Source organism: Plodia interpunctella, chromosome 2 (assembly GCF_027563975.2).
Source record: "Plodia interpunctella isolate USDA-ARS_2022_Savannah chromosome 2, ilPloInte3.2, whole genome shotgun sequence".
Taxonomy (NCBI): domain Eukaryota; kingdom Metazoa; phylum Arthropoda; class Insecta; order Lepidoptera; family Pyralidae; genus Plodia; species Plodia interpunctella.
The window spans coordinates 5,824,723-5,852,036 of record NC_071295.1 but is presented as its reverse complement, the minus strand read 5'-3'; the positions used below and the strand labels follow the sequence as shown (position 1 = coordinate 5,852,036).

The following is a 27,314-nucleotide window of genomic DNA, read 5'->3' as shown; positions in this document are numbered from 1 at the left end:
GCGGGAGGCTGCGTCAAGCCTATGCTGCATTGCACTGCATTTTAAATCCATATTTATAGCGCAGCAGACTAGCTTTATTACATATATAAAAAACTAGCTATTGCCCGTGGCTTCGCCCGTGTGTTTTCCACTTATTTTTCTGGGATGAAAAGTACCCTATGTCCTTATCCGTACTTCAAACTATATGTATGCAAAATTTCAAGAAGATTGGTTGAGTAAAGCTTAAAGAGGTAACAATCAAAAATACTTTCGCATTTGTAATATTAGTTAGGATTAGGATGGTAAGCCCATAAATAAGTAGTAAATAAAGCTAATCTGTGTAAATGGGTCTTTTTAAGCAGAAGACGTTTCTAAATGCCTAGTTTGTAGCTTTGGTAAATATTATTTAATTTAGAATATGACGTAGAAAAGTGCCTGCAAAGGTCAAGGTAATTTGTGAATAAATATTTGATTTAGATCCAAACTTTCATCATAAAGTAAAATACTTTTTGATTATTAATTACATTATCAGTCAATAATTTATCCACACATGCCTTATTCATCAATATATTTTTTATTTCATTTATCAGAGGTATTAAAATTTCGGCACATATACAAAGAGATTACGTATTTTGTTACTTACTTAAAGAAAAATTAAAAATATTAGGAAACAATATTGTGTGTGTGTACATAATACAACATTTCTAATAATATAGAATAATCTCTAAAAATAGAGAAAAATCATTGATGAATATAGAGTTTCGATTCCTTAAATTTTCTGCAGTTATGTTAAGTGAAGTTAAAGCATAAACTATATTATTCATAAAACATTATTACAATATTTCCTGTAGCGAATCAAAATCTCAGAATGCGAAAATTACTTCCGGTGAAAAAATATACTTACACAAGAATTTGCTTTATCGTATTTTTTGTCGTTCGAATAAGTTAGGTGAGCTCGCTTGTATTTCTGTTCATTATAAAAATATGCATATGTAGTACCTATATTATTTAACAAACATAAACATTGTTTTTAAAAGGTTTTCTACATTATCGGTAAAGTTTACGCAACTGATTAAATTAATTCAATATCTTTTTGTGAATTTGGTGACGAAATCATTCCTACAAAGAGATTGGCGTACTTGGACAATCTTTGAGGCTGAATTTCATGGCACCTGTGCATACAGTTGTTACAGAAGCGTGCCATGGTTGAACAAAAAAATTGACGTCCGTTCATAACAGGTATTTCATCGAAAATAACAGTTGGTTTGCGATCTGCTTCAAGTGAGCATTGATTAATATACCTAAGTTTATTAACAGTGATGTATTCGCAAAAAGTGATTTTATGTGATACTAAATCTTATAGTGTGATAAAGATCAGACACTCTCGTTGTTTGCATCCTATTCAAGAGGAAAAAGAAGGTTAATATTTTTGGTCTTTTTGCGATTGTTATATACATATATTTGACCACTTAGGTAACGAATGATTGATAGTGATTTCAAAAAATACTTTTAAAATATAAAGCATAGCAGTGATTTTGTGAAATTTTAATATTTTGCCCTTGCTGTATTCAATTTATGTTGAATTAAGTGCAGTTTTCAGTATACTTAAAATTGGTTTATTATGTAAAATGAGAGTAGATATACCTACTTCAAACTATCAAGATTTTTTCAAGACTTATATTTGTTCACTTTTATGAGTGCTAATGGTATCCAACTAACTTCGATAACAGTCGTGTAACTAAACTACTAGGCCAACACCGAAGCTGACATAAAAATAAATTAATGTTTGCCATAAAACGTCTTTCAAGGAAGAACTTTGGGCAATGGAATAAAATATCACGTTCGACGTGTTGATTACACGTTTATTTTGATATTGATTGCGTTGGAATAAAAAGCACCTTGCCAAGTTATTTTGTAGATATGTATTCACATTTTATAGAAATTAATTCAGTAGTCCATTCATTCTCTCAATCAAGTTTCTTATGAAGGTTAATGAGAAGTAGAATTTTTAGGAAGTTGTATGCTGTTCCATAAAGTACATAGTGCATTCACAAATCGTATTAATATTAGGTACCTACATATAGAGCGAGTCCAGTTATTGATACAATTAATAAAAGGCTATTGGTTAGATGAGTAGGAGGATAATTATAGCCAGCGCAGCGATGGCCCTGGCTTGCGTGTCGTGCTGAGAACCACAACACAGGGTTTCTTCATATTGCTTTATTAATATTAATATTATTTATTGCAGTTTGTTTCAAATGGATTTGAGTAAAAAAAAATCATAAGTGTTGAGTTGAAAATTGTACGTTTGCTTCAGAACGGAGATCTCTTATCAGATTCTATTCTGGATTATAATAATATACATTACATTTTAGTCAAACACGATTACACTGAAGTTTAATTGCAACGATAGATATTGAGAAAAAAAAACTGGACTACACCTGGAATTGATTCTTTGTTTTAACCAATTATTTATTAAGAAATCATTTTTTTAAAGGGCATTTATTTAGAACTGTGAACACAGGACTACGTGTGAAATCTGACACTACGCAGCATCATATCACATTAGTATGATTCACACTGCCACACACATCTTTGTTTATTATGAGCATTCATCGCCATTTATTTACTTACGGATAAAATGACGCAGGATATATGACGAAACTTTTATAAATAAGGAATTTATATTAATTTAGCTTGTAGGAAGACCTTTTTGGTTACATATAATTTTATGAAATAACTCATTTCATAAAATTGTATGTAGATATAAGTATATTGTTATATTTTTTTATGCTCCAAATAAATTATTATTATTCCTATAAATTATTTCTAGTGAAAAGCAATATTCAGAAACTAGATCTTCAATTTGTAGCTTCCTCAGAGCGAGAGAATTTTGAGCTTTGTACTGTTGCTGTTATTGTTGATTGATGGAAAATGCTATAAGTATAATGATGTAAATAAATATAAATATTTAGTGTGCAGTAAGTAGTATGCAGCAGCTGAACTGAATTTTTATTATTTTTATCCATGTTCGCCTTTTTTTCTTCTTTATTGATCTATGATATTTGGTTACCATGTTTTATCGGCACGTAAAGTAACATTATTTGTGAATGTTTGAACGCTTTTTTATTTCTTTTCAGATCGCGTTAATAAAAGCGATGCTGAAGACAAGAGCCTCTCGAACGATGAAACACCGCCCCCGACATGTCCTCGACAACCTCCTGACGGAGTAGAGACTCCATCTGACGTCCTCGAGAAGATGCCGGAACCGGCGACCCGGGTGCAGCCACGTGTCACAACTACCAGCTGGCCGACTTCTACCCGCACTCGCTTTTCATACTTATCAAGGACACAAGATGCGAGAAGTGAAGCTAGTGTCAAAGATAAAATTGCTATGTTTTCCAACGATCATACGGCTTCTACAGATCGTTTGGACAAGTGTGGAACTTTACCAACACGTACTCCAGCGACAAGAAAGAGCACGGCTTCTTATACTTCTAATTATCCAGAAGTATCCACTTTAGACAGACGCCTTACTAGATCTCAAGACAATCTGGATGAAGTTCCTCGGTCGTATAAGCGCCATGCGGATAGACCAGAAGTACTAGGTGCTATAGAAACTGTCCCTGTACGAAATGTAAATATTACAAAAACGGTAGATAGTAAACCTTTGTTTTATGGCAGTACGACTACTTTACCAACAAATGTCGATACACATTCGCCACCTCTATATCATGCTCGTAGTGTAAGTGATGACAATGGAAACAAAAACGTACCTGTACACAAGTCAAATTTAGAATATCTTATAGAGCAACGTAAGAAATCTATGTCAAAATTAAGAGGTTTAGTGATATCAGAAGTACAAGCACCTGTAGTAGATCTGCCTGAAATAAAAGTTCAAGATAACTATACGACTGCATTTCTTCTTAACAATAATAAGAACAATCAGAATATAGCTGCTAAAGAAAATATAACTAATAACACGAAACCGGGAGACGTTATTGAAACGAAATGGAAAATGGCACTAACTTCTAATAATATTCCAAAATATTCACCAGCATTTAAAAGAAAAACATTACAAGTATACACACCTGTGTCTTTATCAAAAGAATCTACACCTGAACGTAAATTTGGTGAAAAAGTAAATTTAATCAATAATCTTAATAAAAATAACTCAAGACCATTGAGAGCATCATTGTGTACTAATGTTGAAGTCTCACGTCTACCATCAACGTTGATATATCAGTCTAGCATAAAAAACTCTTTAAATAGCAACCAGAAAGTATACAACAATAATTTTACAAGGGACTTTAAAAATGTGGATATCAAAATTTGCACGGCTACAGATGTAGTAGACAGCGATAATGACTCAGCAATGAGTTCAACACAGTCAAGTTACAGATCATCAGCTTCATCACCAATGCATAATTTAGATACTATGGAATCGGATAGTTCTCGTCTTTCTCCGAAAATATCGAACTACACATCGTATTCACTAGCGAAATGTGAGATTCCCACTAAATCTTCTATTGTAGAGAAGAGTTGTGAGGAATATGTAAAACGCAGCGTATGTCGATCAGTATCATCAGATACAAATGTTTCACTTTGTTCATCAGCAGGTTCAGCAGCAACGTCTGGCTCTCAAGCTAGTTGTAGTTCCCTAGAAAGCTCTGTTGCTGATTCAGACAAAAAGAGAGTTGTCAAAGCCTACAATATTGATACAATAAATAGACGTAACATTTTAGCGTCTGCTAAATGTAGAAGTGGTAGAGATGATAAACTTAAATCTCCAGTTATTGAAACTAAATTTTCTCACGAGTCGCCTGATAGATCTCCGAGTCCTACTTACAAAGCGTCTGAACGCCTTTCTACACTCACTTCCTCGGTGAGTGCTATATCGAATAAAGGCGAAAATAGACGACGTAATAAAGTTATTGCTGAAACAGATTCGGATAGTGATAGTGATGTGAACGTTCGCCAAAGAAAAAGCGACTACAAAAATACTAGGCTTAAACGGAATTCAAGTTCATCAAATAAAAATAAAAACATTGAACTAAATAGCGAAATTACAAAAATTGATGGTGCGTCTAAAAACATGAAAACAGAGCCAGTTTTTAGAGAAATCAAGAAAACAGGAACTGAAAATCATATATATAAAGGAACACTTTCATTGAGCGATAATAACGATACAAAAAAATATATAACTAAAGATGAAAAGATAATAAAATCGGATATTTCATCTTACCGAAATAATAATAATAATAATGGAGAGAATTCTATACATCTAGCGAAAAAAATATCCAATAATGTAGATGTCAAGAGTGAATTAAAAAAAGATTTTTCACAGGAAAAATCTGATTGTAGTTCAATGGAAGATACGTTGATGCCAACATACACCATACAATTGAAACGCGGCTCTTCTTCAGGAGTGGGTCTCATTTTGGCTGGTGGAATTGATTGTGAAGCTAAAGATGTTACGGTAAATAAATAAACGGCAACTTTTGACATGATATATGTATAAAGATGTGTTCACTTCAATAACATTATCTCTTTTAACTTCAGGTTCATCGCGTGTTAGCAGATAGCGTGGCTGATAAGGCTGGGCTGAAGCGGGGTGCCAAAGTAAAGAGTATAAACGGTTATTCAATGACTGGACTGACCCATGCTCAATCTGTTACTATACTCAAGGTACCTACTTGTCTATTAATTTTATTCTAATAAAAACAGTAATTTGATTTATCATATGTTTTTTGTAAGTAATTTGTAACAAAAATTGAAATTATTCATTTGATTTCCATGAATCAACAAAAGGTACATCATCAACATCTTAGCAGGAAACATATTTCTAATTTTATTAGAAATTTATTAGAAGTGTAAGTTACATCACCTTCGTAATCTCGCGTGTATAATATACATATATAAAGGCTATATTGTCTTTATATTTTCGAATCAACGACAATAAATTTATCCTAGGTCATCCGTATAATAAAAAATAACTCATTACATCTTTAATTACCCATCAAACTCGTTTATTTTCAGGAACAACGTTCGGAAGTTTTGATAGAGATCGAGCATGAAACACGAAAAAATGCAACTGAAACGATAAGCGGCTCTGAAAATGGTAAGAAATATTTTTTCAATAGCACCATTTTACACCGTATCGCGAACCTTTTTTAAATGACTGGATTCAGCTAAGAGTAGTTAATGAGAGCTGAGGAAGTCTCTTTTATTTTACTCTATAATAACGTTATTATTTATTTCTAATTTGCGTAATATGTATTTTTCAACCGAATATCTATATATGCCTGATATATACATTTCCAGCGGAGTCGAAGGTCCGACATGAGGATGGTACGGACACAGTGGACGGAGACAAAGGCACGGTGGTTACCGTGATGCTAGAAAAGGCTGGAGGCGGTGCCGGCCTTGGCTTCGGGCTGGACGGTGGTCGGGACTCGCCCAATGGTGACCGGCCGCTTACCATCAAAAAACTATTTGCAGGTAAGTTGTCAGGTAAATACAACATTTTGAGACACAGATACCGAAACACGTTGAGCTAAGTTATAAAAAGCTATCTAGGTATGTTAGGTAAGATTGGTTGGGCGATATTTTTAACAGAATAAATATAGATAAAACATGTTTCAATATCATATTTTTTCGATATTGATTATTTTTGCCGTTGCGTTGACATTGATTCATTGTTGAATAAGTAAGTAATAAAAAAATTGGTCACTTATTGCATGTTTCACTAAAATTACTACGAAAATATTATATTCCATGTACCCTTTTGTCAATTACAGGAGGCGCAGCAGCGCAAAGTGGACGTATTCTGGTCGGCGCAGAACTTCTGTCAGCGGGCGGACAGAGTATGGAAGGCTTCACTCGGACACAAGCGTGGGCTGCGCTTAAAGCCCTGCCCGCCGGACCAGTAGCCCTCGTACTCAGGAATCCAAAAACTACGTAAAAGCACCTTCTTAAATTTTCATGAATACTACTTGGAGGGAAGGGTGGGTGGTCTCCTGAATTAGGTGACGTGTTGAAACCCAGTTAGCACTCAACCTAACAAGAGTCATTTATCTGCGAACGTTTGCCGAAGGGGAAAATAAAAAGACGTTGATTGCTGACAGCATTCAATTTGGTAAAGTGTGCCAAAAATAGGGCCGCCCGCGGCGTCTCGCTCCTGCAAATTGTACCTACTGTATGCTTAGTTCATTACTCGAGAATGATTCGACGTGTTTTGTTTGTATATATCGTTATTCCCTTAAACGAATTCATATTATTCTTGTAAGCATAATTTTTAAGACTGCCTTTTATATTGTTGAAATTATTTATAAAATCGGTTAATCTAATGCTAGTCTGAATATTAAGGGAAGTGTGACGTTTACAGTCCATTTATGTAGGCTTCGTACTCGTACTTAAAATTAAATCAAAATTATTCACTGAATATTTTTAAGTGCCATTTGAAGATGTCAAAAAAATAAAAATTCTGTAATTAAGAACTATATGCTAAGAACCATTTCAAATGTTTAGGAACTCATTAATCATTTAATTTCTTTAGTTATAATAATAAAATTCATTTGATCGTCATATTCATTTTATGGATCATGAAAGTAAGTATCTTTATTACCCATTTAACTACTCACAGCTATTCGGTTTTATATAGTGGTACGTATGCTACATATGTATGTGTACATTAATCGTGCACATAGCTTATATACGCATGAAAAATTTTCAGCAGACAACGAAATTATTAGTTAGTTACTCGTATTTACATTTGAAAATCCATTCAACTGTTATGAAGAAATGTCTACTTACGTTATCTTGCAATGCTATGCTATATTGATACGTTCATTATAGAATTGTTGTGGAATTTCGGGACAATTAACTGTTATAACCAGGTGGCCTGTGCTACAAATTAGTAATCTTATGTATTTTTTCAATCTAACTCGTAGTCTCAGAGTTATTCCTGTTTTTCAGAGAAAAATCTCGCATTCGTCATCATAGTAAAATGGCAATATAATTTTTATCCGTAAACTTCGATTTTTATTTTCTATTTGGATCTGTATTATCGCTTGTAATATCAATATTTTTATTAAGTAGAAAAACAGCTTTTACAATGTAATATTTGGTTATATTGTAAAAACTATTTTTGATACAAAGCCCTATCTTACCACTAATTTGTAGACTTATTTTGTTGTAAATATAAATCTTTGTTTTTATGCGTAAATATTTTACTAATACTAATTTTTGTCATTTATTATACAGTGATCAGATCAACGAATATTGTAAATGATCTATTTATGTTCTACTGGCATTGTGCTCCTGTATTTAATTAATCTTGAAGAAAGAAAATATAATCTTCCATGATCTTGTGTTTGTGTCTACCCATCCTATCATAAAACTAAATATTGATTTTAGTATATTACTTATGACAGCATAATAACACCTGGATATGCTTTATATTTTAAGACTATATAGTATTTCCAAATTACAATTACACTTATTTTCTTTTTTTATATTGTTATTTTTAAAATCTGAATCGAATGCAAACAAGTCGAGAAAATCAAGATCTTTATTTCATTATATGTTAGGTATCCCAAAACATATACGTTCTTAGAAACGAGTGCAGGATCTAAATTACCAAACTTTTTATATTGTCTACTCATTTATTTACAACCGAATTACAAAGTATTACAAAAATGTAAAAATAGTTCAGTATCAAATATAGCTACTGATATAAAAGTCTATTTTTATATTCCTTGGTAAATTTTTAAATTTATTTAGTAAAGCTACAATTGAACGCCGTACGCCATTTCCAAATGTGTTTTAGTATAATACTTTTGTAGGCAACAGTAAACTTGTATGTTATTATATACAGTAAAAAATATATGACTATAAAAAAGGATCTTTGATTTTATCTTATCTACTTAAAAAAATATAGCTTGAAGCTTTTTGATAAGTAAATAAATAGAAAACATTACAAAAACATACATATAATGCCTATTACTATAAATATCTTAACAGATGCATAGTTATTTTGTAAATGCTGCTGCCAGATATTTTTATGTTATATAATTTATTTTCAGTACTAATATTGCAAATTTTATTCAATTATCGATTTTATAAAATTATAATATATATAAAAATATTCACCTGTCCTATATAAATATTCATTAAAAAAATTATTAATTATATTATAATACCTAGTTGCAAGTATTTAATGTTCAAAATAGATGATTAGTTGTGCGCAACTTTTCAATATCACAATATCACAGACAACAATTTTCAAAAATGTGCTCCAGTATTTTTTTATACAAATATTTTTTTCTTGGAGTTAGTGACCATTCAATTTGCTTAAAATTTTATCGAGTTAAGTTAAAAATAGTTATAAAACTTATTAATAATGTTAAAATCCTCTGAATTTCGACTGACATTGCATTAATTTATGTCTATTCGTATTCAAGGTTGAAAATAAATTAGTAACTTAATTTAATTAAATCTATAAATTACACAAAACAAGTTTCTCAGGACTACTTATTAAGAAAATATTTTTTTTAATATAATCAAGATATTAGTTTTATTTTCAAATTTAGACAGTAAAGCGGAATCATAAGAAGTATGAGTGTCTGTGTCCAATTTTGTTTTAGGTATATATATATAGGTAGGTAGTATTCCCTAAATACATAATAGATAATAATTATATTAATATTATATTAAAATAAAAAGAGTTATTTCATTTTATAAATGTATAAATGAATAGCTTAAACTTGCTACATGCCCGTGAGGTACATTGACCCACGTTTACTTCACCTGTTGATTTGGAAGATAGATGGCAATGGTTACCTTTTTCTATCACATGAATTAGAAGAATAGTATAGAAACTTGTTTTATGTAATTTATAATATATGTTTAGTAAATATGTGTATATCTATTTTTTTAATAAGCAGTCCTGAGACACTTGTTTCGTGTAATTTATAGATTTACTACTATAGATTCTATCTTCTATTACTATTTACATTAGAGTGAGTAGTTAATACGCTGAATCATAGACAACAAAGCGATATCTAAGCTGAAGGCAGTAGCAAGTTTTAGTAGGTCTACACTCATAACAATTGTTTTTCGTGCGTCATTAAATTACTGTCAATACAAGTACATACAGTCTAAGACCTCACGCCTTATGCGAACACGATCGTCAGTATTTTACGGATCACTAAAACGTTTTGACCGATCGAACGGCATCATGGAGGAGCTTGGTGGCGCAGTGGAAATGGGCGACCAAAAATGTATAACTACGTGCTTTGGAAGGAATTGGCTCCGTATAGCCCATGAGAGACATGGCCCATCCTACTATTCCATTCATAGCCAGTGGCTTAAAAGTGATGATGACGGCATCACATAGTAGAATAAATATCGTAACGGTATGGCGCCTGCGCGGTGTTGTCACCGCAGCAGGCGCAGGGCAGTCAGCGCGCAGGCGCTCGTCGCGCGATGCGCAGGAGCACAGGGCCGGCGCGCACGTCTTTGAACAACCTGATCGCCTCGCCGTGTGTCAGCCCGGCCGTGCCTCGCCCATTTACTGATACAATCTCGTCTCCTGGAATTACAAGAGTAAGTATTTACCATTGATATGTAATCTAAGCAAGGATAATATAAAGTAAGAGTGCTCATAGTCTAGGAATCACCGTGTGTTAATCCTGCCATGCCTCGCCCATTTACTGATACAATCTCGTCTCCTGGGATTACAAGAGTAAGTATTTACCTATACACATAATCTAAGCAAGGTTAATATAAAGTAAGGGTGCTCGCTCATAGTCTAGCAATTCCAGATTAGTAAAAAGCAATATTAATTGATTTTTATTTTTTACCAAAACGCTATATATTGTTTAACTTAGAACTGAAATTATTTATGGTCAATGTTGACGAACAGAACGCGGCAAGCTGTTGCCGGCTAAATATTAATTCAATGTCAAATATTTGTTATTACGTAAATATAGTTTTTATTTTATGTAAACTGAATTCAATGTAACGCAGGTGCAAGTAAGGACCTTTTTAATATACGGCAGATCAGTCAACATTAATGCAGCTGTCAATAACTGCTTGTATGGAATGCGTCCTGCGACAAAGCGGTCACCTTGCACCTTTCTAATAAAAAGTACATTAACACACTAAAAGTACATTAACATTACAGTTTACACCACCATATAAATAACGTTGTAACGATTCCCATGCGATAGGCAAAATCGTGAAATAACATAAAAGGCTGATTCAGTCTAACATTAAGGAATGCGTTGTGTAAAGACATTCTAAGTTATTGTTGTAATTAATTTTTAAGCCCCGACCACAGTACAAAGGAGGGAGTAATAAGTTTAAATGTCTATATGTCTGTCTTGGCATTGAAGCAGCCAAACGGCTGAACCCATTTTGATCTATTTTTTTTCTGTGTGGTGACCACTTCCCATCAGGTGGGCCGGTGGCATGTCTGTTCGCTTATCCTGAGGAGCTTAAAAAAGAGATTGTAAAAATTTGTTCATTCACCTTCTCTGAGCAATCCAGATTCAGCAGCTTGTCCATTATTGAATATGGTCTTGACGAAGATGCCCATGTCTCCGCGTGGAGAGTCCCGACCACCAACTATGCTGAACCCGAGGCCTTTTCCCCCGGCAGACTTTGTGAAACGCACCTGGAAACAGAGATTGATAATTACGAAAATGATGATAGAGGGTTTATCTTCTGATGTAATAATCTGAACTTTAATCATGACATGATTCTGAAACCGCATTGATAACATTTCTTATTAATCTATCATGATGAATGCGCTGTAGAGCAAACTCAGCCGTACAGTCAGTATAACTCAGAAGTACAGTCCACTAATTTGATATTCAAATTCAAATTCAAAATTATTTATTCAATTTAGGATGAAATACATCACTTATTGACGTCAAAAATTACTTAAACTAAGTCTACTGCCGGCTTCCAAAGCGCAGGTGAAGAAGTGGCGTAATAAACTTCACCACAGCCTTTTCTCCAAGGACGTCAATTAACAAATATAGGTCTTATACATATATTAAAAATTAGGAGGACGAATTTACATCATTATTAAAAATGTCAAAATTGTATTTCCAATAAAATTATTGAAAATTGTCACACAAAAAAAAATATATAAATAAAAAGCTAAATGTACAAAACGTACGTAATATTGTCATAAATCAATTACATATGTTATGAGGATACTGCACCATGCTTGGGCCAAACATTATTGTCGTTCATACGAGTATAATTTTTGTAAATAAAATTTTTTGTCCGGCAAATCAAGAATCCATTTACGGCAATTTATTGTAAAAACGGATACAGTTCCCAACAAAAGACGTTCTAACTTTGGCCAACCGATGCCCGAGGACAAACAATTTATCTTTATTACGTAAGGCTCTATCAGTGTAATCAACAACTTTTTACGGTGACCTCGGTGGCATAGTGGTAAAGTGCTTGCCTCTGAACCGAGAGGTCCCGGGTTCGATCCCCGGTCGGATCATGATGGAAAATGATCTTTTTCTGATTGGCCCGGATCTTGGATGTTTATCTATATATGTATTTATTATAAAATATAGTATCGTTGAGTTAGTATCCCATAACACAAGTCTCGAACTTACTTTGGGGCTAGCTCAATCTGTGTGATTTGTCCTAATATATTTATTTATTATTTCTTTATTTATTTTAAAATAAGTTTAAATATTTCCGGACCTGCATAATGTTGTCAAATATGTATTGAGAGGGTAAAGTTAAAATATTAATATCTTTAAAAAAATCTCTAAGGGAATCCCTTCTCCTCAAACCATATATAATAAGTGTACCTTGCACACTTTTATGCGGCGATAACTTTGGCAAACTGCAATGAATTTTGTTAATTTCATGTGCGGTTTACTAAACCCTACTCAATGCTCTTTCATAAAGCGGACAGGAAGTCTGCTTCTGTTGTTAAGGTACAGTATATCTACTATTTTTCTTTGTATTTTTTATTTGTTATTGTTCTTTCAGACTCGAAACTCAAAAAGGGCGACATTGTATCCGTATCTTATTTATTTTCTCCTTGTACGGTTAAGTTTAATTATATCATACTGTTGGGGTTAATGCTACGACAACTAAGTTCTGGGCGTTATTTTATATAAAAAATGAAAGAAATAATTATTACCTCAAATGTGTGAGAATCTCTTGGTTCGGGTGGTGGTGGTCTCTTGGTCTGCGGTACCGTCGTGGGGGGCGCTGGAGGAGGTCGCGCTGACCTCGGAGTTGCGCTCACTCTTAACTCCGCTACGCAGTTTCGCAACTGCTGTATTGGCTCTTGTCGGGCTTGGACACGAGGTAGCCTATAAGGCTCCTCCCACAATTTCTGTGAGGCTTCCGAAGTCAGTCGGTTATAACCATTTCTATATAACGGCATATCCAGCTCAACATTCTCACTGTAAGGCCGGCGACTTCTTCCTTCAGAATTATTTTTCCTTCTTTCTGGAACATAACTGTAATCGACCACGTCTCGACTTTCGTCTTCTTGATTTATCAAGGGAGTGCGATCCCGTGGCGCTGGAGAACCTTTGGCCCTGTAGACGTTTGGAGAGCTGCAGCGACGCCGTAATGTGGAAGACGGCCGTTGTGGTGAAGGTGAAGAAGGTACTCGAACTGTGGAAGTGGGGCTAGGAACATAGAATGTGGCAGGTTGCTGTTGTGGCGGCGCCAATACATCATGTGCCGATAAGGCTCGTCTTCGAAGTCCCCCACCGAGTTTCCCAAGAGCGCGGAGAATATCTGGTGCACCACTTGTGACGCGTAATGATGCAGTTGTGTAAACTTTCCCTCGATGCCTGAAGGAAAGTTTGGACGGTTGTGCAGGAGAACAATGTTGTGGGGGACGGGGAGGGGAAGGAGAACACCGCACGGGGCTAGCCTCTCTGTTCCCGTTTGTACCTGGCCGTAGTCTCGAACAACGTCTACGAAGCTTCCGCCATCTTTGCGATAAATTGGCATTCCAGCTGTCTTCTGAAAAATACAATTAAATATTTTTGTCAACTTATATTCAGGTTTCAATAAATTCTATATAAACTATTATTGATCATTGAAAATCAAAGGCGTCAACACGCCTTTGATATTGAACGTTTAATGTATCGTAATATTTAAAGTTATGTTCTATGAAGGTATTTACGAGATAATCATATTTGTTTTAATAACATTTTATTTTCTTCAGTTTCAAAGATTTATAATGAATATCAAAACAATAATTAGAAATTAAATTTTAAATTTTAATACAATGGTTTAACAAAAGCGTAATATTATGCATATGTAGCGAGTGATGCACGAACACCACCTTGAGAGATTGTTTACGTTTTAACATCCACGCTAAAGGAAATAAGAATTGTTTAGTGAGAAGGTGAGACCATAGGAGGAAGTTACCTTTCTTGTTAGTGTCAGCGTCGGAGGCGTAGTCGTGGGTGCGCGGCGGGGGAGGTGCAGGGGGCGAGGCGGGAGCTGCGAAGCTGTGGCGCAGCGGCGTCATCCTCAGCAGCCGCGGCCGGTCGCCGCCGCCCCGCGAACCCCAGGCCGGAGCGCCCATCTTAGAAAAAAATCTGAAAACCAGTAAAGAAAAATTTTATATTATTGGCTTCGTTTGAACCAGAAAGTCCGTTACATCTTATCTGGTCTTTATTTATGTGTCTAAGGATGCATTTGAGTAATGAACATAAACCGTCAGAGTTTAATAACCCAAATTATCATGCATCGCTAAATATAGTAGCCACTTGTGATTAAAACAAGCTCGTCTTATTATTACTCTTTATGGCTACTCATAGAGATATAGCTGTACTCATATCTTCAAGAACAACCGCTTTATTAAGTAGTGGCCGGCTTCTGTATAATTTACTAAGAGTACGTTGTGATATATCTCAAATAAAGGCATAAGTTGCCACCACAAAATTTGAAATAAAAAGATGACGAGAAATGCTGACAATTTTTTTTACAATAGTGTTATTTTTATCAAGCATTTATTGTCGTCAAAGTGATCTTATTGCATTCAACGCGTGATAAAAAATCATGTTCGTGCATTAAACCGTTGAGGAGTTCGAGAGGAGTCGAGCCGAGCCAGGGTGCACCATCTGGTCACGCTTATCATAATAATGCATCGTCATAGAAACTAAAGCGATGAAGTCGAGAATTTCAACTCTGTTAAAAATTGCAAAATTTGATTATCAAGGTAGGTAAATTTGTTCTATAGATTGTTGAACGAGTGACAGATATCCTTATTAATTCGGAGGGTATGTGGATATGGGTAGCTGATCATGGGTCTTGTACACTTCTAGTAAGACTTTATTCGTGATTCTGTGGACATAAATGACCATCATACTACCAACACCCACATGGCGTGGGACTAGGTCGGCAAATGGCCTACGTCCGGTGATCGGAGCGTTGAATTCATGTCTCGTTGTATTCTTCGACATACATAGATTTTCGCTAGTGATAATTATTTCTACTTAGTCCAGAATAAGAGAAACATAGATAGGTAACAATTGTAATTGGCGAAATGAATAAAAAAAATGTCTACCTTACCTATCATGGCAATTACAAGGAGAAAAATTATGAGGAATCAAAAATATTGAAGTACAAAATAGTTTTGATCATTCAAATCATAGTCGATCTTTTATGTCTTTTGCAGTTTCTCCGTATTCTAATGTTTATCAAAAGTCACCGATGCGTGTCTAACTGCGCCAGCAGTGTACCGGTCTCAGACGCCAGTGTGTGTATACCGTTGCGGATATCCGCTCTGCTGCCGGTTGTACATACTCTTCACACTAACATTTAATTTGATTACTACAACAGTGATTTCAATCATAAGCGACTCTTATACGTCAGTCTTATCTAGCTTCAATTTATCATCTAACTCGCCAGAGTGTAAAATTACGTAAAGAAAATAAATTGTACAACAAAAACGAACTGCTATGTAGAATTTTATGGCATTAATTCAAGAACAATGCAGCACTTTAAAATGGCGTTATTACCTACGTGCAACATGCATTCTTCTATAGTGTGGAGAATTGCAGAAAATTAAGACGTATAAAGGCATTGCGTTTGCGTGTTAAGGTGTTATATAAGTAGTCTCTGCGCGGTGTTACACACTCTAGTAAAGCTACGTTTAAATTATTCCCAACTACCAGCGTGAAAAGCATCTAGGGTAATGAAAGGTTATTAATTTTATCGAGAGCGTAAATGTCGACCGCAGTTGTAATTAATCCACGGGGATTCGACACAAAACATGGAGTTTGGAGAAACATGTATTGATAAATTATTAAGAGGAGAATTTCATAAGTGGTTAATTTTAAAAATAGTTTTAAGAATTCATCTGATAAACTTTTTTCACATTTTTGTCTTATTTAATTGTGCCACAAAACCTATACAAAGAGTGTTATTAAACTAAATAAATATAAAAAATAAATAAATAAGATATCATTTTATTTTTTAAAATGTAATTATGAAAACTTGTTAATGGTTTCATAGTTATTTATCTGTTTATTAATTTGTTAAAAACGTTTTGCTGCGCATGTTGACTTCCGAATAGATAAAATAAATAAATTGACAACGATGACTTTAGCTGGACCATACAATAGTACGCAAATTTCAGCTGGAGTTGAGTTGCTTATGTGCTGCCTATATTTTATGCAGTCGGTGTGGACACTGGCAAGTAATTAAATTCCAGCGTCCAGTGCCAGTGAGTGATCTTTATTGCCAATCGACGACCCTGCGGACGAATTAAACTTTATAGGGGAGGAATCGACATCTTTGATAGTTCCAAACATTGCTCAATTTCATAGAGAATTTTGATAAAACTGTATGATCGTATAGCGTATTATGACGACAAATGTAATAGTATAGTATAGACTGCGGTGAAGTTCGTTGCGCCGCCGCTTCTTCTTCACCTGGGAAGTCGGCTGTAGTTAGTTTTAAGTAATTTTTTGACGTTAATAAGTGATGTAATCATCCAAAGTTGAATTAGGAATTTTCCTGAAATTTTCAATGTAAATTTGTTGAATTTTATCACAAGCATGAAATAAGATCATGACATCTATCCCACGTAAATATACAACTCAATTTCTTAAAATTTTTGCGTTATTAGACTACATAAACGTATAAATATATAAGTGTAAAATAAGAGTAAATTATACGAATCGTGCATTTGATTGCAATTTATTGCAAACATTACTGATGAAATATTGCTTCTCATTAAAATTCTTTTCAGAATATTCGTTTTCTATTCTTTATAAAACATCACGTTGTTTTTCCTTGCGGGGTAGAGCGAGCCAAGATTGAAGAGCAAAGAGCTGGAGCCAAGAGACCCACAATTCGATGGCCAAGGTAAGGTAAAGATTTTTTAATAGCCCGTTGCTTATGAGAAGAATCCACCTAATATTTTTCCCATCCCATTTCCCATAATATTTAGATTCCAAGTAAATCCGGACGTTTATAAATATATGTCATAATATATAGTATCCCATAACACAAGTCTCGAATTTACTTTGGAGTAAAATCAAATTTTACTATGTGTGCGGGGTACTAAATTGGGGTATACAATTTTTAGTCAAATATTGTGGTTAGTCGGAAACTCGGAAAGCACCATCGGCTTAGTCGACGAAGTCCCGTTGTAGGCTGAATTTGGCGACCGTTGGCATCGTGGTCAGTGCTCTTCCGGTGTCGGTTGTATTGGCAGTTTCCTATTGTAATACAAACTCAAGACCTAGTTACTTCGGCTGCAGTAGCGATACAGCTAGCTTACTAAACATGAATATGTTATTATGTCTTTAATTTTCGATGTGTGTGTAATTCTAGTTCCATATCATACATGAATCCGATAAATAAATGTTCATAAATCAGTTTAGTGTGTTGATCTGCAGTATGTTCATGTATTGATTACTTATTTAGGAGTCCACATTGTCACTGTAAAACTGTTTGTGTTGCACATTTTTTGTAGGTAATTTCTAATATGCGCCATATAAGTAATGTATTTAATTATATTTTGCATCATACCTAACGTTAGGCATTTAGATAAATTTTGATATATGTAAATGAGTTACAGCACAGCTAAGGTATCCGATTGCAGAAGATAGATAAATGTTTATGTTCACGTTGTCTGACTCACAGTTCATATTAGGACGTGGCTGCCGTTGCAGGGTGATTAAAACGTTTCCTAATATGGAGGGAATGAAAGAATGGTCAAAATTAAGGTCACACAGCGGGCTATTGTGATATTGCGTTTACTTGTTACAGCATTTGTTGATAGGAGTCATGATGGGGCGAAACAATTTGTGCGCGTTACAATGTAGAAAGTGTTTACGATGGCTAGAAACGAAATATCTACTACATGGTTACCTCTTTACAATGAAAATCCAATCATAGGAACATATTGCATATTTAGAGCTTCTATAATAAACCTTGATTTATATGAATGTAATTGAAAACACTTGAAGTTACAGACACAGAGAAGAATGGAGTAGACCTATTTCTAGAGCATAGGAAGACATGGAGCATACTTCTATGCTCCATATTTCGTTGACCGAACATAAGCTATGTTAGCTGTAGCAAAGGGTGTAAATGGTATCACAATGAAGATGATATCCATCCATATGATAAAAAGATGATAGATTTTCTGCGTCTAAATTACATCTAAATTATTCTCTGAATCTAATGAATTACAATTTAATAGGATAGCAAAAAAGAAATGCCAACCTATCGTTTTATGTATAATGAAGACAGACGAAAAAAATTTATAAATTATATATTACAAGTAAATATATTTACGACCTTGAATATTGTCATTTGTTACTCTACGCTATAAAATTTAACCGGTGAGATTCAGAATTGCAATAAAAACTTATATTTGGTTGTACCTATATATCAAGGTAAATTACCGCTCACACTAAGTAGGCAACTAGAAATTTCACATTTTTTTTATACAACGACAACCTATTGATTTGAAAGTTATTGGGAACGGAGCAGTGACTCCCACGAAAGTCTCGTTACGAACATGATAGCTTTTATTGTTTACGGATTTGCTGCATATCGGAAGTGCATAAAAACGAATTACCCAGCCATTATCTTACAATGAGAACAGGTGATTTAAATGTAGATGGATTGTATCTTTTCATGTACATAACATGCTTAACATGATTGATCGACTTAATTATTTTTTTATTTTAATAAAATTAATATCTGTAATAACTCAGATTATTTTGCTAAATTGGATTATTGGCATTTTGCCAGCTTGTTCTGTAATAACATAAGCATTTTTATTTAGAGGGGTCCGAACGCTGTATCTACCCCTATTTGTACCCTAGTAAATTACGATAATATCAAAAACAGAATTATTTTAGTAGAGAGGGTCTGGCTGCTGATTGTTCGCCCGCGGCTCGCTTTGAACTCAAGTGGCAGCCATTAGGTACAATTGCCGTTCCATGAAAATTCAAGAGCAACTGTGCCTCTTATGGCGTACAACGACAGTGCGACAAAAACTCGGAGCAGGATCCTTGTATCAGCAATAGATACGAATCACTGGAATCTTAGAAATGTGTACTGTATATGTGCTTCAGAATAATTACTTGTGTAATATAGGCTTTGGCAAACAATTGACTATTCGACTGGGTACAGAATAAAATGTATGAAAGAAGCTATTTTAATAATCACACACAATTCAATGTCACTTTAGTTTTATTAATCATGAGAATGTTGTTTTTGACATTAGAAAAAGTATTGATTTGACTACTTGGATAATAGCCAATTCCTTACTTCTGAATGATAGTAAAATATTTCATGATGAAATTCGAATTTCAAATGGAACGTGATAAACTTGACGTGCTGAAGCTGAATTTTACTATGCCCTACCGAGTATTATGGCGAGAATTTATGGCGATATAATAACGGGTTCGTGTCCATGTCGCGCCCACACTTATTAACGAAACTGAGATTTATGCGTGGCTACGAGAGCGATAGTGGCACAATAGGCGCTGGCGCTGAGGAATGTGACCCGTGGCTTGCTCGAACTTTAGACACGTCACAATTTCACTAGCATATGGTCAGTATTAAATAATACTTTAGTAACTAATTTCATGATTACTTTCTGGAAAGTAAATTATTTTATGCAATTGCAAGACCTGAGCTTGGTCTGACTTACAAAATGGTGTATGTCTTTTAATATCATGTTGTCTTACATACAACTTCTTCTTAGAAATGTATCTTTATCTCTCTCTTTTTTCAATCGGGGCATTTTCCCGACTACTTCCTTTCTCAGTCCAGGGTCCACTTTCTTGATTTTTCTTCTACATTGTATAGAAATATATCAACATTCGTTTTTTTTTTCATTTCGATCGTTCTAGTCATTCTAATAGTTTGTAGACAACATGTACCTACTGGTAGCCAGAAATTATTTTTTGTATATTATTAGCTGTCAACTACAAATCCAAGTGCTACTTGTGTTTTTTGAAATTCAAGGTATTTAAAGGTGTATAAAAAGAGGAAGACACCTCAAAAATATTCTAATTCCCTTCTGACACTACCCCGTTCTTTGTATATGCTTGTTACTTACAAATTCTTTGCATGTTAATTTATGAAGGTGCCTTGAATAAACAAATATTTGTATAATAGTGTTAATGTTGAAGGAAAAAGGTGTGTTTCGACAGTATTTAGAGAAACATTAGATTTTAGAATATGGAGAGTTATATTTTCTATTGGTATCATATTGTCATCAAGTAGGCCGGCTACGGTACATCGCAGCGATGATACAATACCACTCAGCTGTTCATAGCATTATTTGCCGTAGAATTAAGAAACACTCGCGCTCCAGATCCAAGCTCATCGAATGAATCTGGGAAATTGCTTCTCGCTTTTGCCATTATGTTATGTGTTACTCAGCCTCTTTTGTTATATTTTTTCTTCTCGAGAGTTATTGTTGTTGGCCCGGTTTCATTACTGCCATGCTCAATAATAATATTAAGTTTTTATGTAAAATATGAAATTAATTTTGCATTGCTAAACTATCAACCAAACACCCAAGAATATATATAACAGCCTAGAAAAACAAAGGGTTTTTAAAATCTTTTTTTCCTTTCGTAAATTAGCGGTTGAACTATTGATAGTTAAGTTTTTAATAAATTATCACCATAGGTATACTGACGAACCGCAATGTTTTTGTAGGAATTGTTTAGTAGGAATAAAACACCAGAAACTTGAACAATAGACTACACTCATCAATACTTATGTGAAAATAGCTACGTCCTTACAATGATGTAATGAGCCATTATTGTTGTAATGTGTGTGACATCGTTTAAGTTATTTTCTATGCTTGTCTTTGTAATAAAGGCAAAACTTTTGTTCCATGAGAACTGAGTAAATAAGATAAATCGAATCTAGCAAACGTGACAGGATCGAATTTTTACTGACACGTACCGAATAAGTTTATCAACATTGAACGAACTATCATCATCAATCTCAATGAACATGATTATTTCACTGCATAGGTATGTCAATTTAAATTGTATAACAATTTAGCAATTTACTTACGATCAAAAGTGAAAAGTTCTGCTTGACCTTGCTGTTTGAGCTAATTGAGAACTGGCACACATTTGTATGATCATTGAGATGTACTAATCCAAACAATTCCAAGAAATATAAATAGAAACACGGTTGTGTATAAAATAAATGGAGTTGACGATGATGGATGCGAGCGACGACACGAGTTTCGAAGCACGCTGTATGTGGAACACCATGCCAGTTTTCGCAACAGTAAAAGTACCTGACTACATAGGTCAACATCATGCTGTTAACATTCTTTATTGCGTGAAATGCAATTCTCTTACCGATGTGGCAGGAAAAATGCCGAGACAGTTTATAAATTTACATCGATACGATCAACATCATATGAATAAAAGAAGACAATTTCAGAAAAATATACCGACTTGTTTTCTTGTTACTTACGATTGCGATCAAAAGGAATTCATTTAGATGATCATAATAGGTAAATTAAAATAATAATCTAAGTAGGTACCTACGATATAATTTTAATTGTAACTGTTATAGTGAACTGCGATCTTTTGCCACGGCATTCTTGCTAAACAATTATTATTTGTTCTGTGTATTAACGTTACATTACCGTTCATTCCGTTTGTTGTTGGGTTGTCGACCTTTTCATCTTACATGGTTGTTATTTACAGAACGATGCATTATTTCAATAGAAGCATTAATTGTATGTAAACAGAAACATTTCTCTAGACGATTAATGGTGAAGGTCAGTATTCAATGTAGCAATTACACTAAATTATATTTCTCCTTTGTCGGTAATAGTCGGTATGGTAGACGTTTACCGACATACTAGAAAATAAATTGTGTTCACAAAATTTTTTTTACACCTACATGCTCTGAGCATATTTTGTTTGATTTTTAGAACCTCTTGCATATCAATGGTTATCAAGTAGTAAAAACATATTTGGATTCAGTAGTTGAAGCTTTCTGTTCAAGAATTTATTTCTGAGCAAGAATTTCATTGTTTATTTTAGCTAACTTTAATCCGATAATTTCATCAAGTATGTCTTATTAACCCACTACATGAGATTTATAGATCTTCACATATGATTCCGTTATTCAAAGATGGCTTTGTTCACCGTATTCATATTACTCGGCGTGGGAGACCCGGAATAAGTAGACTTTGGAATATTTATGTCTACTTCTGATAGAGCATTTGTTTATAGGTTTTTTTGTAGATAGCAATTTGTTTATTTGTTTGTAGGTAGCAAAACAAAAAAGAACCAGGTTTTAAATAAATACTTATTTTTTATAGTTGTGCAATTAATAGTATCCAACTGATTATTTTTTACCAAATTAAATATCCCAGAAAAGTGGAAATCATCTTTTATGTTATCACTATGGACCTACATACCAAACGAAGTATCGAGACGAGATAACACTGACTGAGAATGACACCTTCAATATTTCAAAAGCGTTACCTAATTAGTTTTTAATGAGATGTTCTAAGAGATTTTTTATATCAGTGTTATTTGGTTCAGAAAAGAATAGAGAGTTAGTATTTTTGTAAACTGTGAAAGTGCATGACGTGAAGGAAGGATTTTTTTATAAACAGTAAATGTGTATTGTGTTTGTCTTGCAATAAAGTGCAAACATACACTACGTTTGAAAGAATGAAAACATAAAACAATATAATGAACAATATAATATTGTGGAGAACATAACATGCCCTCATGTATTTATTACGATTCTACGCTGGTGATTTAAGTTATGAGGCGCCAACTCGCGTGACTTTAGCTAAACAACAACGTGAAAGGTTAAACTGGCGAGACTTTTGATCAAGGCTGGTTCATATGACACTAGAATGGATATACTGATGATTTTTTAAATGTTTGTGAATGATTTTATTGCTATTGTTCAGTTTAAATTCTATCTATCTACATATATTATAATTAATAATTCTATCTACATACACAAAATATAGAATTCGATTTTCAAAAGGAAGCTCTATATTTTTTTCTGATCTACATAATTCAGTACAAAAACATATAAAATTTGATTACCAATCAATAAATCTTTTATTACGGCTACCTATCTTCATAAGGCAGTGTTACTAATCCCAAACCCACTCTAATATTCTATATATGGTGGTCTCATTTCTGTTTACGACAATTCATTCGCGCAGACGTCACCAAAAGCGATGACGTCAACCTGCACATTTTGGAACAATTTGAAAATTTTTGAAGGTGGTTTGGAAGAAGATATTATTATAATTTTGATTTGAGCTTCGAAAGCTGTTATTTCATGATCTACTCTCAAATGCCAAATTTGAGTGACCTTTCTGTCGTCGTGACATTTTGATGTTATTATTTTTTTTATAAATGCATAGATAGATTCATAATTATTTCTTATTATATTGTTGTATTTTTACTAATTTGCGATATAAACTTATGATTTTCACCACATATTTCAAAACGATCATTGTGTTAGTGTTCAAAGAAAGCACGTTGATGATCTGATCAGAAAAAGGATTATGCAATCTCATTATGCAGTTATACTTTTCCACTATTATGAGAAGGAGATTGAAGAAGAGTTTATTATTAAAGGTATCATAACAATAAAAGGGATTAATCGTCTAATGGATTGATGCAAGTCACAATAGCGTTCGCGGTATGCATACACTATAGGTAACACATGGAGGGTGAAGGATGAATACACACTGCCGACTGCACTTACAGATTTCTGATAAAAGCATGATTCAAACGAGAATGGTTTTTGTGTTCTTTGTAATAAAAGCTAATAGACATGCAAATGAGATTTGCGCAACTGTCTACCGGAGTGTAGAGCGAGGGTCCACGTACTACGCTATGAGGGGAAATAACCCTCGACCGATGCAACGTTGTATAGGTACGATGTTTTTTTAAATATATTTCTTATCACCTTTCCAGCTGATTACACCGGGTGTTCAGGGTAAGAATAAATTGCTTCTTCAATTATTGTAATTGAAGTCAGTCAGCTGCTTTACAATTTACTTTTACAAGCATACTTGTATACATCCGTTCTATAGAAAATGATATGATTAGTTAATAGAATGGAAAATATATTATCTTGAAGTATTAATAAATATTAAAAATCATATACCTAACCACTTTTTATTACTTCATATGTATTTTATACCTACCTCATAAGGAAAAATTTGGATTTGCCTGAATACTGATTTAATAATATACTTAAACAGCTCAAAATTCAAGTATTAGCGGAAGTCAAAGTATTTATAACTTGATTGCTCTACTAGATTACATACATATTCGTTATTAATGAGATTCTTCAACAAGTTGATGTTTACAAAAAAAAAGGTAAAAGTTATGAGATTAATACTGTTATCATAAGAAAGAGACAAAACTAACATTGTTTCCAAAATTCAAAATAGTGGAAGATTTGCTTTTTGTTCTGACAACGAACAGGTATGTAGGTAACTAAACGAATTGTTTAATAAAAAATGTTGATATCGACCCTCTTGCTTATAATGACAGAATATTTATCTAATAAACATTGGAATCAAGTAATTTACTAGATAAAATTATTGTAAGTAACAAAACCAAAGTAAACATAAAAGATATTGAAATACCAATATTAGTTATAGATATTTCGAATTAACGTCATTTAAATTTGAGACTTAACGGTTGATAAACGTACTTACCTAAACCGTGACTAATTCATGACACCGCATTTTTTTTAAATCAAGGTTCATTTGAATTTTAATAACACAATGCACGCATGCACTGAACGTCTGCACCCAAGTTCACAAGATATCGATCGAACAGAATGCATTCAGATCAGCCGACAACAAGGAGCCTCGGCGGACCACCGCGCGCGCGTTCACTCCAACTGAACGTAGAATTAATACTAACATAACCTCAAAATTAAACGCGCCGTGTCTGAGAAATTGTTAATGCCGTACATACGCTATGGGGTACCAAGTTCCATTTCAAATGAAATAGAAATACGTTAGTTAATATGATGGAAAGGGACAAAAAATGAGCTAACCACCGAGGGGTGGAATTACGTTAACCTAACTAATAAAATTGTTGAGGTAAACAAAATAAAACATAATAAAATATTTTTGCATTTAACGATTTTTACACACAGGTTTGTATGAAAGCACCTAAAGATAATGATATTTTAAAAACAACGGAAATTGCGAATGATAAGTTAGAAACACATTGTACGAATGAGCGCACCTATGATGATAACAACGCTCACACATGCGATAGCTGTGCAACAGGTGAGCCAGGTAGTTTGTTTAGTATACAGTATACAAATTCAAATTTCATAATATATTTATTTTTATATAGATCATATAATGTTAGCTAAAGCTGTATATAATTCATGACAGTGTAAAGTGGACTCGAGGGAATAGACGACATAAAAGACACACTTGAACACGAAGACAAGTTGAAGATACTAGATACTATACAAAAAAGTATTTTATCGACGACACTTATACCTGCGTCTCCCAGGGGTTGCACTCAATCCTATTGAAACCATTCAAGCGTGAGGAATGAATGATTTTCAACATGCGCTAACAAAAACCTGCTTTAAATTCTTGACACTTGGCACATTTTGGTGGTTGTTTGTTAACATCGTTTGTTAGAACCTTGTCATTAACATCTTTTGTTTCTGTTCTGGAAACGAAGACCAAAAATTAATAAGTGGCTAAGATACTTAAGAATAATATCTGGAGTAAATAGTTTATTATTAACCACTACTAGGCCGACCCGGCTTCGCTCGGGTAAATTCTAATCTATATATATAATATCTAAACCTTCCTCATGAATCACTATAATTATTTAAAAAACTCGCATCAAAATATGTTGCGTAGTTTTAAACATCTAAGCATACATAGAAACAGGCAGACAGTGGGAAGCGACTTTGTTTTATATACATGAGTATGAAAAGTTCATTATTATAATATATTGTTAATATACAAAAGGTTTATTAATGAATAAATGTTTATGCTTGTTTTAAGATAAGGAAAGTGAAGGTCCTACAGAGTGGGAGAGCCCACGACTTAGATAGTGGCGTCTGCAAGGCTAATGCTTTGAACAACGCAGATGTTCTTAATCCAGTCCGTTTTGAAGAGGAAGCGTGATTCTATAATTAATGATAAGAACTATTATATGATCTATTCAAGCAAGGGGAGACTTGAAATAGACAGGATAGCATCATATCTATTGTCTTAGATCATCCATATAAGTAAGAAGAAAGGCATTATTTCTATCCTATAGCTTATATAAAATTATATAAAATTGTATCGAGCAATACCTAAAAACAATAGATGCGTAACCAGAATATTATTTTACCATTGTACAAATATTAGAGAATTGTGTTTACTGTTTAATCGTTAGGTTCAAAATTAGTAGGTCCGTCGTTGCTTGAGTAAACTATGTTATAAACGTTCAAGTTGTACCTTGACCGCCATGAACCCAGTTTATGGTGTCTATAAAGGGACGTAACGTTCGGGTTGGGTAGCAGCGCAGGCGCGTGCTTCCTGCTCGTCGTGCATCCTATTCCTATCATTTGTCTGGAGCGGCACGTGTCGCGTCACGATTCAAACCATGCGTGCGCTATTGCTGGCCATAAGAAAATTAACTACAGTCATCTGTCTTAGTTGGATATGAAAATTATAAAATGACTAAATTTCAATCAATATAAGGTAATTTGATATCAAAGAGTGTCAACAGTGTCAACAGCGTAACAACACTAATTCATAACACATCGCTGTTACTGCTACA

General features: G+C 33.9%; 2 protein-coding genes across 2 annotated transcripts in view; one reads left to right on the top strand and one right to left on the bottom strand.

The window, feature by feature from the left end:
• The window catches only part of LOC128681060 (uncharacterized), a 41,477-nt gene extending 33,131 nt beyond the window's left edge, over window positions 1–8,346 (top strand). The window contains exons 4-8 of the mRNA XM_053764619.2: window positions 3,120–5,458; window positions 5,542–5,667; window positions 6,019–6,100; window positions 6,304–6,480; window positions 6,780–8,346. Of these exons, the coding sequence (XP_053620594.1) occupies window positions 3,120–5,458; window positions 5,542–5,667; window positions 6,019–6,100; window positions 6,304–6,480; window positions 6,780–6,943 (2,888 nt within the window). The 3' untranslated portion in view covers window positions 6,944–8,346. The remainder of the gene's footprint in view (window positions 1–3,119; window positions 5,459–5,541; window positions 5,668–6,018; window positions 6,101–6,303; window positions 6,481–6,779) is intronic.
• LOC128681062 (serine/arginine repetitive matrix protein 1-like) lies at window positions 7,796–25,421 on the bottom strand. The gene is made up of 5 exons (XM_053764633.1): window positions 25,220–25,421; window positions 14,419–14,591; window positions 13,166–14,007; window positions 11,515–11,659; window positions 7,796–10,573 (listed from the first exon to the last, which is right to left on the bottom strand). Exons 2-5 carry the CDS (start codon window positions 14,576–14,578, stop codon window positions 10,443–10,445), a joined length of 1,278 nt encoding a protein of 425 aa, XP_053620608.1. The 5' UTR covers window positions 14,579–14,591; window positions 25,220–25,421; the 3' UTR covers window positions 7,796–10,442.
• Window positions 25,422–27,314: the final 1,893 nt, after the last annotated feature.